Source organism: Chaetura pelagica, unplaced genomic scaffold, assembly GCF_000747805.2.
Source record: "Chaetura pelagica isolate M959 unplaced genomic scaffold, ChaPel_1.0 scaffold246, whole genome shotgun sequence".
Classification (NCBI taxonomy): domain Eukaryota; kingdom Metazoa; phylum Chordata; class Aves; order Apodiformes; family Apodidae; genus Chaetura; species Chaetura pelagica.
The window spans coordinates 2,643,176-2,653,378 of NW_009953647.1; the positions used below are offsets into that span (position 1 = coordinate 2,643,176).

General features: G+C 36.0%; 1 protein-coding gene across 1 annotated transcript in view; it reads right to left on the reverse strand.

Annotated features, from left to right (window-relative positions):
• The window catches only part of ZBTB41 (zinc finger and BTB domain containing 41), a 16,398-nt gene extending 6,633 nt beyond the window's left edge, over positions 1-9,765 (reverse strand). The window contains exons 1-6 of the mRNA XM_009999897.1: positions 8,576-9,765; positions 6,418-6,625; positions 5,677-5,746; positions 3,139-3,286; positions 2,315-2,444; positions 470-565 (exon numbers count right to left, since the gene is read on the reverse strand). Of these exons, the coding sequence (XP_009998199.1) occupies positions 470-565; positions 2,315-2,444; positions 3,139-3,286; positions 5,677-5,746; positions 6,418-6,625; positions 8,576-9,698 (1,775 nt within the window). The 5' untranslated portion in view covers positions 9,699-9,765. The remainder of the gene's footprint in view (positions 1-469; positions 566-2,314; positions 2,445-3,138; positions 3,287-5,676; positions 5,747-6,417; positions 6,626-8,575) is intronic.
• Positions 9,766-10,203: the final 438 nt, after the last annotated feature.

Consider the following 10,203-nt stretch of genomic DNA (forward strand, 5'->3'; position numbering starts at 1 on the left):
CTACAATTTGACTGTGCTTGTGCCTTCTGTTTTAATGAGTTAAGATCCCAGTGTTACATGCAATAAATCTCAATCTGTGTGTATACATCTTGTGTGCTATCTCACCCCATTTGCGACAGAAAGCAAGAAAGAACAGTTAAACTCTCATAGTGGATGTTAATTTAGCAGCATATTTTAGTCTTCTGCTTATTTTCTCTTTGAACAAGAAAGATGCAAGATAGTCAACTTTAATACAAGTTTTATATGGGATTGTCTGTGTTTAAACATCTTGTATTAAAAATTAAATTACATCTCAAAGGTTATTAATAAATTGTCAATATTTAAGCATGTTTAAAACATTTACTAATGCTCTTGGAGATGGACTAAATCAAAAGACATACATTACAAAGAATTACACTGAAAACATGAGTGCATGTATGTCACCAAGTAAGCAAGACAACTTAGCAGCTTATTTAATAAAAATCTGTACCTGTAAGAGCTTCCATGTCGAAAACTCTGCCCACAAATACTGCAAAGATGAGGCTTCTCTCCACTGTGAATTCTCAGATGTTCTTTCAAAGTTGTTCTGTTTAACAAAGACAGTAACATTTAATTTTAAGCTTTGTCACTGACACTTGAAAGTGAACTATCAATTTCTCAATTTATTTAACTCCTATGGATCACAACATATCCAAATAACTGCATTATTTTTTTTTCAGATTCATACATACATACAGTTGGACAGCATACATCAATTTCAAAACTATTTTCTATGTAATAATTTCCCTGTTAGTATATGTATAAAACTAGAGCCTTAAAAATTAGACTTGAAGGAAATCGAGATTACAGATGTTAATTTTACTTAACTCAGTGCAGGGCTTATTTAAATACGTATATACTTATACAGACGTAAATATACATGCATATTTGATTCTACTTTTACTATTGCCTTTACAATGTAAAAAAAGTGCATGCAGGTGAAAATTCCTCTCCAGCAAAGGAATCAGACAATAAAATTTATTGTATAGATAGCTGGTAAGTGCGAGAAATAAATAAAAGAGAGAATTCTTTTTATCTCCTTCCAGTACTTACTATAAACATTTTTCAAAGAGATGTTTTTATGTTTTACACACACAAAAATATTTTTTTACAAGAGCAACAACATTTAAATATTCAACTGCCTTACATAATGTAAATGAAACTTGAAGTGAGTAAACATATTGACATATTGGCTTTTTTTTAAAAGCAGAAATTCTTTCTGCAGTTCCAAGTGAGCTTTATAGAATTGAAAGACTATCTGTGCTTTATAGATTGATTGTTTACTATATAATTATTGCATTAGTACATTTTCTTTCAACATACATATACCCTATTGACCAAACTACTAGAAAATACACACCAGCACCAAAACCCATTAGGGACAAATCTTCCTCTTAAAATGTTTCCAAGGGTTTTTTATGCCAGTCATCGGAAAAAGTAGTAAAGATAAAGAAAACATACTGCAGTACACAAACCCAGATCTTTTAATATTCCCCAAATAGAATATAACTAGTCACATTTATTGAGATGAAGCTGCTTTTCATTACAAAAAGAAATTACAACTTCTTGCTTTAGAACCTGAACATAAATCACCATCTGGAAAACTCGAAAGATCTCCTTTATAGAGCAATGCAAGACACCTGCACTGAAGCCATAACAACTCTGAAAATTCACATTTTTCTCCCTCATATGAACAGATATGGGAGGGAGAGTAATCTTATTTCTACAGCTTTTATATGCTCTTTTCCTGTACTAGAATTTGTGAACCAACTTTTAGAGCTTTCAGTTTTTAAAGCACTAAATGAACATTCTTCCTGCATTTAGAGAAGCAGCTGCAAAGGTTGCACAGCACTATTCCATCTAGCATGAAACCATGTTTGTAAAAGCCCAATTTATTCTTAGCTCCTCATATTCCTACCCACACCAGTTAATTATCAAAATAATTACAGCAGAAACCTCTTTCCCAAACAAATGCAAGTGCATTTGCAATGTGCTCTTGTACAATACAAGAACCTTAAGTGAAGTGTATCAGATGTAGGACTTTCTTAATATAGTTAATATAATTAATACAGTTAATATAATCTGTCTCATAACTAATTACCTACAGTTGTCACCCTTAAAGGTCATCAGAAAATCGTATACTATCTGTGGCTCTGACTACCTTTTAATTCACTACTCCTCTGAAATGATCTGATTTATGTGAAAATCTCAAAGCTAAAAAATACTTAGAATCAAATAAAGCAAGGTAAATATTTCTCTGTTCTGCTGCAGTTCAAGTAGTCACACAACTCCTTACCGTTCTCTCACAGATTTTCCACAGATGAAACATGTCCATTTCCTCTTTCCTCCATGGGTACATTCTATATGGCGTTTCAGGTTTCCTGTATCATTAAACTGGCGGCCACAAATATCACAAGGAAAAGGCCCTACAACAAACAGACACACATACTATTAAACTGGCAGTTAAACCAAACAAGATGCACAGACTGCCTACTTGTGAAAACCCTGATCAACTTACAAAGCAAAAGGTTCTCCTAACAAATGATTACTGGTTAGTACAGCCAAGATATTTTAATTAGACTTTGTGCACTTTCTGCTTAGGTAAGTTACTTCTAATTCCTGGTAGCAAGTTGCATGATTGTGAAGCAAAAATTTAGAATAGTCACAAGTAATTGAGCCTGCTTAGACTGAAAAAACAAATTCCCATTACTATCACCAATCTAATTCCCACGTAGCAGAAACAATTCGTAGTAATAAAAAAGTCCTTGGAATATTTCAAGAGGAAAGAAAAATGTCATTGGAAAACTCCAGGGAGAATCTGACTCCACAGCTGAGAAACAATTTAATGCAAAAAAAAGTTTTGAAACATAACTAACCTTCACTCTGCTTCCCTCCCAAAATTTTGCATTTCTCTAGGTACAGTACAATGCCTCATCAGGGCAGCTGAACAGAAAAGTAAAAAATGAAGAAAAATGCCAAAACCCAACTCCCCCACAAAACTGGAAGAGAGAGAACTGGAAAAGGAGGTGAGGTGGAAACCAGACTGATCAGTACATACAATGGTGGAGGAAGGTTTTACTTTAAATGTATTGTTTACATGTCAGAAGGAGGTTTCTATACCGAGATGGAACTTTTCTTGATGTTTCAGTCTTGCGAATCGGGATTTAAAGTGCTCTTCACAGTAGGTACACTTAAAGGGTTTATCCTGAGAGTGGAGAATCATATGCTCTTCTAAATGAGGTCTTCGAGTGAAAGATTTCTTACAAATCTAAAAATGACAACACATTTTGTCAAAGACACGTTAGTTATAACCAGATTTTTTTTCCTATTCATAAACTCTAAAACAGTTTATCTGCTCTCTGAAACAATGTAAGATGAAACATATTCAAAATATTATTCAAAAGGATACTCTGTCCAAACTTGAAGGGTCTTGCAGGCAATATTAAAAAAAATAAATAAATCTGTGTTTACTTATACCCTAGTGGAATGCACTATGTCAATTGCAATGCTGATCCATGGCAGTCTAAATCAAACTACCAGCAACTCCTGCATAAAGTTATATGTTCCATTTCCCCCTGTTCTACTGCCTCAGCCCTTACCAGACTCTTTTCCCAGGATGTTTCAACACAGTAAGTCAGCAGAAAATAACCCAACAAAAGAAAAGCAAATAGTTCTCACTTGGTTTTGGATGCTGAAACTGCTTAGTTTGACTGTGGTAAAAGCTACTGTAGAACTAGTCCTACCTGTTCCTTTGTTTTCTCTGGAAAATTCTCTTGACTGCATGCATTAAAGAGCAAATGCCAATACCAACAAAGAAATCTCTCAAAATGTATTTTAGAGATACAGAACTCTTGTAATGTTAAAATTACGTAAGCTTTTCTAGTACTGTTTTCAGATTAATTAAAATCTTAGTGTTCAAGAACTATCAGTAGTCAATAAAGCAAGCATCCGGTTCAATTATGGAATTAAACCCACAACTCAATTGGGGCATTTAAACTAGTTATTGCAATTTAACATCAAGGTCCTATGTTTTAACATAAATCAACACAATGCTTATTGATTTCACAGTGGAACTGCTGCCATTGCTTGTAACAGCTGAATTTAGTACTAACTCCCACACCTTAAATGGTGCAATCAGTGTCTCAGAGCACACCTGAATAACACTATTTTAGCCTCAGAAAATCAGAAGAAACACCTTTATTTGTTTAAAAACTCATTAATGTTAAATGCAAGTGTAAGAAAATCCCACATCCTTTAAAAGCGTAATAGCCTTCTTGCTTTTCTTTACTATTAACACTCTACGGATTTTCTCATATTCCTCAAAGATTAACATGTGATCATGAAATCCTGGTGCTTACACATGGAGTACAGCATAAACGAACAACTCAAAGAAATCCTGCAGCTTACTTTTGTGGCATCTCAGGCCTCAGGACATATTAAACAACCTGAAAACAAATTCATAGCTCCTAAGGATGCTGCTCATTCTCCAACTGCTATAAAAAGCTAAAATTCTATGCCTGCTTTCAATTTAAGTCCATTTTCAACACACATGAGCAGTAGAAGAGCAGTGGCTCACTTTTTAAAAATTTCTACTTAACAAATATAAGATTTTTCAAGAAAAAAACACCAAAATCCAACCAAGCCAGAAAGTGAAATTTACCAAATATTCCATCTAGTAAGAGGACTTCTGGAGAAATTAACATCAACAGTATTGCACGATTGATCCCTACTATTAAAATGTTTCATATCTAGTAACAAACAGAATCTGTAGTATGTTCACATCTGGAAGATAACACCTGTTGGGCAACCACAAAGTATCTCCAACCATAGCGCCATCACCAGCACAGGAACACCACAAATTCCTACAGTTGGTACCTCCCAACCTACTATGTAAGTGGAAGTTTGTAACCAAAGCAAGATTAGTAATTATGTTACAGCACCTAAGATTACAGACATAGGGGGCATAAACCAGTTTGCATACACCAAATAGCCTTCCTGAAAAAAGAAAACAAAACAGTAAACAAATTCCCTTGAAAAAATCCTGACAAAGCCCCACATTTTAAAACTTAAAACATTATTTGGCAGCAGATAGACAGAGAATGGAAGTTCTACAAACTCCTTCTGGCAGTAAACGTAGTTTCATGGACATACTTCTCCTGGAGAAAAATCAAGGAAAGGATTATGATTTTACAACTAGACAAATTTAGTACAAATTTACAACTCCGCTGATATGTATATGCAGCTAAATGAGGTGGTGTTCCATATTTAACTAATATTTTCCCTGCTATTGAGACAGCCTTCCAAAAAAGTCTACTTTATGGTCAGTGTTTGATACGCATAATTAACAGAAGAGCAAATACTCTGTTTTTAAAGTATTTATTATACACAAGTCTAATAATCTGCAAATTGATGTATTCAACAATGATAATAGTTGATCACATGAAAAAATAGTGCCTTCAGCTATTTTAGAATTCAATTTGGTATTATCTACTTGGTCACTAGTGGTATACACAGAATAAATGCCAGTCTTTAAATGAGGACACAGAGAGGAAATTTATACCATCATTTACAAAGCTTATTAAGAGGTCACAGAAATACATACCATACAAAACAACACAGTATCTATATAAAAAACAAAAGTACTGAGGTATTACTTACATCACATTTCCAACCTTCACTCTTTGTCTTCTTGATAGAAAGAAATTCTTGCACATTCTCTGGATGAAACCTAGGAGAAAGACAGAAGCTGAAAGTAGTTGTAATTTTTTAAGATGATCACCCAAAATACTAAATATCCATTTCTAAACATTGTGTGTCACGGAAGTTGATCACCAAACAAACAGAACACTGGTAATTAAATAATTCCAAAGGCTTAAGTAACTGGCAACTAGTGTTGATACCTGTAGAATCTCAGATGACAATTGGTAAGACAGAGGAGAACTTAAATGATAATGCTTTCTGGATATTTAAAGTGAAAGAGAAAAAAGTGGCATGGAAATAGTATCTTATAATTAGACCTGCCATAAACAAATTTTTAACTTAAAGGAATTTGCATAGAAATAGTTTATCCATCTATTACCATCAACAGGATAGCATCACATCTAAAACCAAAGAAGATATCCTAATCCTCCTCCAAATTAAAAGCAACACAGGTAATTATTAAGACTGTTGTGTTCTGACTGACTGTACTAGCTAATCTGAACTTTTAGTCAGTCCCTATGCACTCTTTATGGCAAGTTAGTTGATACTGCTAATCTCCACGTCCTTTGAAAATACACTTGTTTGAAAAAACAGCTATAGAAATAGTGCAGATATGCTGTGGTATACATATGTTTATCTTTGCTGTTGAACTGAAAAAAAGATTCTTCAGAAATACAAGACAAATTTGCTCATACTTGCCTCTTCACGTGCTTTGCTAAAGTCTTTTTGCTGGCATGCAGCTTATTGCAGTAGGGACATTTGTGTTCCTTTTTATGAAAGTCACTATCACCGGAGTGTTTCTTTCTGTGCACTGTTAGGTTGGACTTTGTTGAATAGCGCTGGTGACATATATCACACTCAAAAGGCTTCTCACCTGTATGTACACGTGTATGGCTCTCATATTTGCCTATACAACAACAAAATCTGTTAGCATAAACTGAAACAAGTATCACCTACATTATACACACCATATATACACATTTGTGGTTTGTTTTATAGTATCTCTCAAATGTGGTCAAGATCTAAGTACCTTCCACACTCAACTGAAGGTGTGGTTTACACCACTGAAAACTGCACAGTGATCACATATGTCTTTGATCCAAGGCTCCTTCACATACTTTCACATTTAACTATTTTTAAGATAAAGGGTAACAATTAAAAGGGCTTCGTATTATCACTAAATTTGTGTGAGGGTTACAGGACCCTCTTGTTAAACCCGACATCATATTCTGCTCTTAGGTACTGGGAATTATACTACTCCTCTTTCATTAGGCTGATTGTGAAGTACACTTTTTTTTTCCTTCACAGAATATACATCATAGTTCTGGGAGTTAGATCAAGGGAAAAAAAAGTACTATGGCTCATAAATTTAAAAGATAAGTAAATTGTCTACAGTTATACAAGCTCATGCAGAAATACTTTACACACCACTTGTTTTAATGCTACTTTTCATATATTTTTTGAGTCCAAAATTTGAATTCCAAGTCATGGAAGTGTAAAGAGAAAGGGGTTTCCAATGTGTGCAAAATGAAGACATACTATTACAATCCTGAGTACCTACAATCCATTTATTTCCACAGAGTAGCCTTTCAGTATTAATAACAAAGCCCTCAAACTCAGAAAATTTCTGTATTGCTTTTATTTCATGTATGACACTACAACCACATTCAAGTCCCATATTTTTTATGTTAAATAGCTTCTTCTACATGATTTGTGGCCTCGGAAAATTCATTTCACCTCAGCAAGCTAAGCATACTGTGTGCAAGTAGAAATTAGCACACACACAGCCCCACTCCGTTTTCATAAATTCATAAAATTTCAAGATTATAAAAGACATAATGTGTCTATTATAGGAACACCAAAAAATGTCTGATGCTATGAGGAACTGTTTCTTTCCTGATTCCCATCACTGAAAGGAAATCAGTACCTTCTGTGATCATATACTTGGATATTGGGAAGTACTTTATCACAGAGAGGGTGATTAAACATTGTAATGGACTTCCCAGGGAAGTGGTGGAGGCACCATCCCTGGATGCGTTCAAGGAAAGGCTGGCTGTGGCACTTAGTGTCATAGTCTATCTGATGTGGTGGTCTTAGGTCATAGGCTGGACTTGATGATCTTAAAGGTCTTTTCCAGCCTTGGTCATTCTATGACAATTCAACATTTATTCCAGCCGAAAGTTCACCAAAATTCTGGAGTACAGTAGTAATTTACTTTTAATGTGGGAAAGGAGGACAGAAAAGCTGGAATTTTGACTCTTCTGATATCCCAAGTAACTATACACCTAGATTTGACTGTAACATAAATAATCCCAACCGAACGGATTAAGCTGACAAAGTGTTACTTGGTGTAATTACTTGGTACTACAGACCAGAAAAGTCAAGCTAGAAATCAGTGACTAGGTCCTAAATAACTACACATCATTTAGACTAGAATAATTTCAGGCTGCTTGACAATGGTACTGTTTTACTTCAGCAATGAGAGCTTTGTTACTTAAAATTAATTTTCCAGAAAACACAAGTTTCAGACTTGACACAATTTATCATCTAATACCTTGCTGTATTTCCCTCACTTTTCATACATGCTAATGCCCAGAATCCAGAGCAGTGAAAAAGAAATAAATTTAGCTTTTGCAGATTTTTCAAATAATGTATTCAGTTCATGTATTGAAGGTGTTTAGCACCACAGACAAAACCACTTAATATGTTCAGAAAACTTAGCAGCATACTGGACCACTGAGACGATCCAGAAATTCTAATCTTCACTCTAGGACAGAAAAAGAACTCGGTTTATTCCCCATACAAATAGCACCACCACATGGTAAAAAGAAAAGAGATCAACCTAACTTGGTCTTACCTATTCGATCAAATTTTTTCTCACACTTGGGACACTGCAGTAGTTTTTTACTACTGCTTTGAATGATGACTGGAGCTAAGCCTTCAGGAATACTCCCCACTGAATCAACCGCCTCAGAACCCTCTTCAGTATCATTCTGTTCTTTTTCACTTTGCTCTTCCAACTCTGAATCTTCACCTGACATTTCCTCTTCCTGTCCCTCTTCATCAGCATTGCATTCACTTTCACTGTCTTCAAATTCACTTCTGTCAGACGTTTCCTTGTCAGAACTGACCTTTTCCAAATTGCTGTCAGAGGCATCACCACTTTCATTGTCACTGTTGTCAAATTTAGCTGGACATCTACGGTTTCTCGTAGAACGCCTCGTGGAAAAGCTGGCTTTCTCGAGCATCTTTAACCCATGTTTTCTTTCCAGTGAAAGGGATCTGTGGGTTCTGGCCAAATGATTTTCTAAGGACTTCTTGTAACAGAAACTTCGGCCGCAAAAAGTGCACTGATGACTATTTAACAGTTTACCTGTCAGTTCATGGAGTGTTTCTACTGGCGTAGGTGCATCAGTTACCACATCAGTCTGTACATTAGAAACACTTTCATTGTTTAGTAACTTCACTGCATCTATGATATCTAAAAATTTTGCTGCTTCCAGCACTAATGGAATTTCATTTTTATACACAAAAAACTCAGAGGTGTAGAGAAACTCAAGCAAATGCTGAAAGACAGAATGAGTTACATGATCCAAAGTGACAACATCGGTGCTTGGATTTTTGCTCAAACAGGCATGAAAATAACTACTCCCAACAGCCACTACAACTTTGTGAGCACTAAATTCTTTTCCTTCTACAATTATGAGTAAGTCACAAAATGACGGATGTTTCTGTCTATCATCATTTAAGTATTTAAGTAGATTTTTGTTATACTGCAATGAGCTTAGGAGCTTTCTTTGTTCTGATGATGGTGAAAGTTCTTGAGAAGATTCAATCTGATCTGCAGGAACTATTTCTGAAGACTTAGGGACAATTTCCTGTGCGCAGTCTACTACAAGAATCTGTTCTGAAGGTTCTTTCTCATGGCCAAGATGAACCTTTTCTTTTCGATTTGCAGCGACTCGTCTCCCTTTCTTCATTGCAGAAGTACAACTTTAAAGTCAGGAGCTTCATAGGTGACTGGCGAAAATTCCTCGTAAAGACTTGGTTCTGCTCCAGACCTTAAGAAAACATGTAACAGTAATTTCATAATCTGCAAAAGAATCACGATAAGCATTACTCTCAGCACTAAACAGTAACTCCCTTTTTTCATTACCGCCTTCTGTATTTCACTCTTAGCTTTATCTACTCTGCATACCTCAAGCTTCTATTAAATCACAACAATCCCACCACTGTCCCCATTCCAGAGCAGGACACAGCGCTACCCGCAGCAAGTGCAGCCACGCGGCCTATTCTTAGACCCGAGGAGGCAGCAGGGGCTGGCCTGGCTGTGTCCGAGAGGCAGAGCCCGTGCAGCAACCCGGGATGGGCGGGCACTGGGTATTACTACACGCATTCCCTTGCCGTTTAACCCCAGCACGCAGAGCCAGAGCCGTCCCTGGCCCCTCTGCGTGCCCCGCCCGCCCCCTCGCTCCTGCTGGGGCC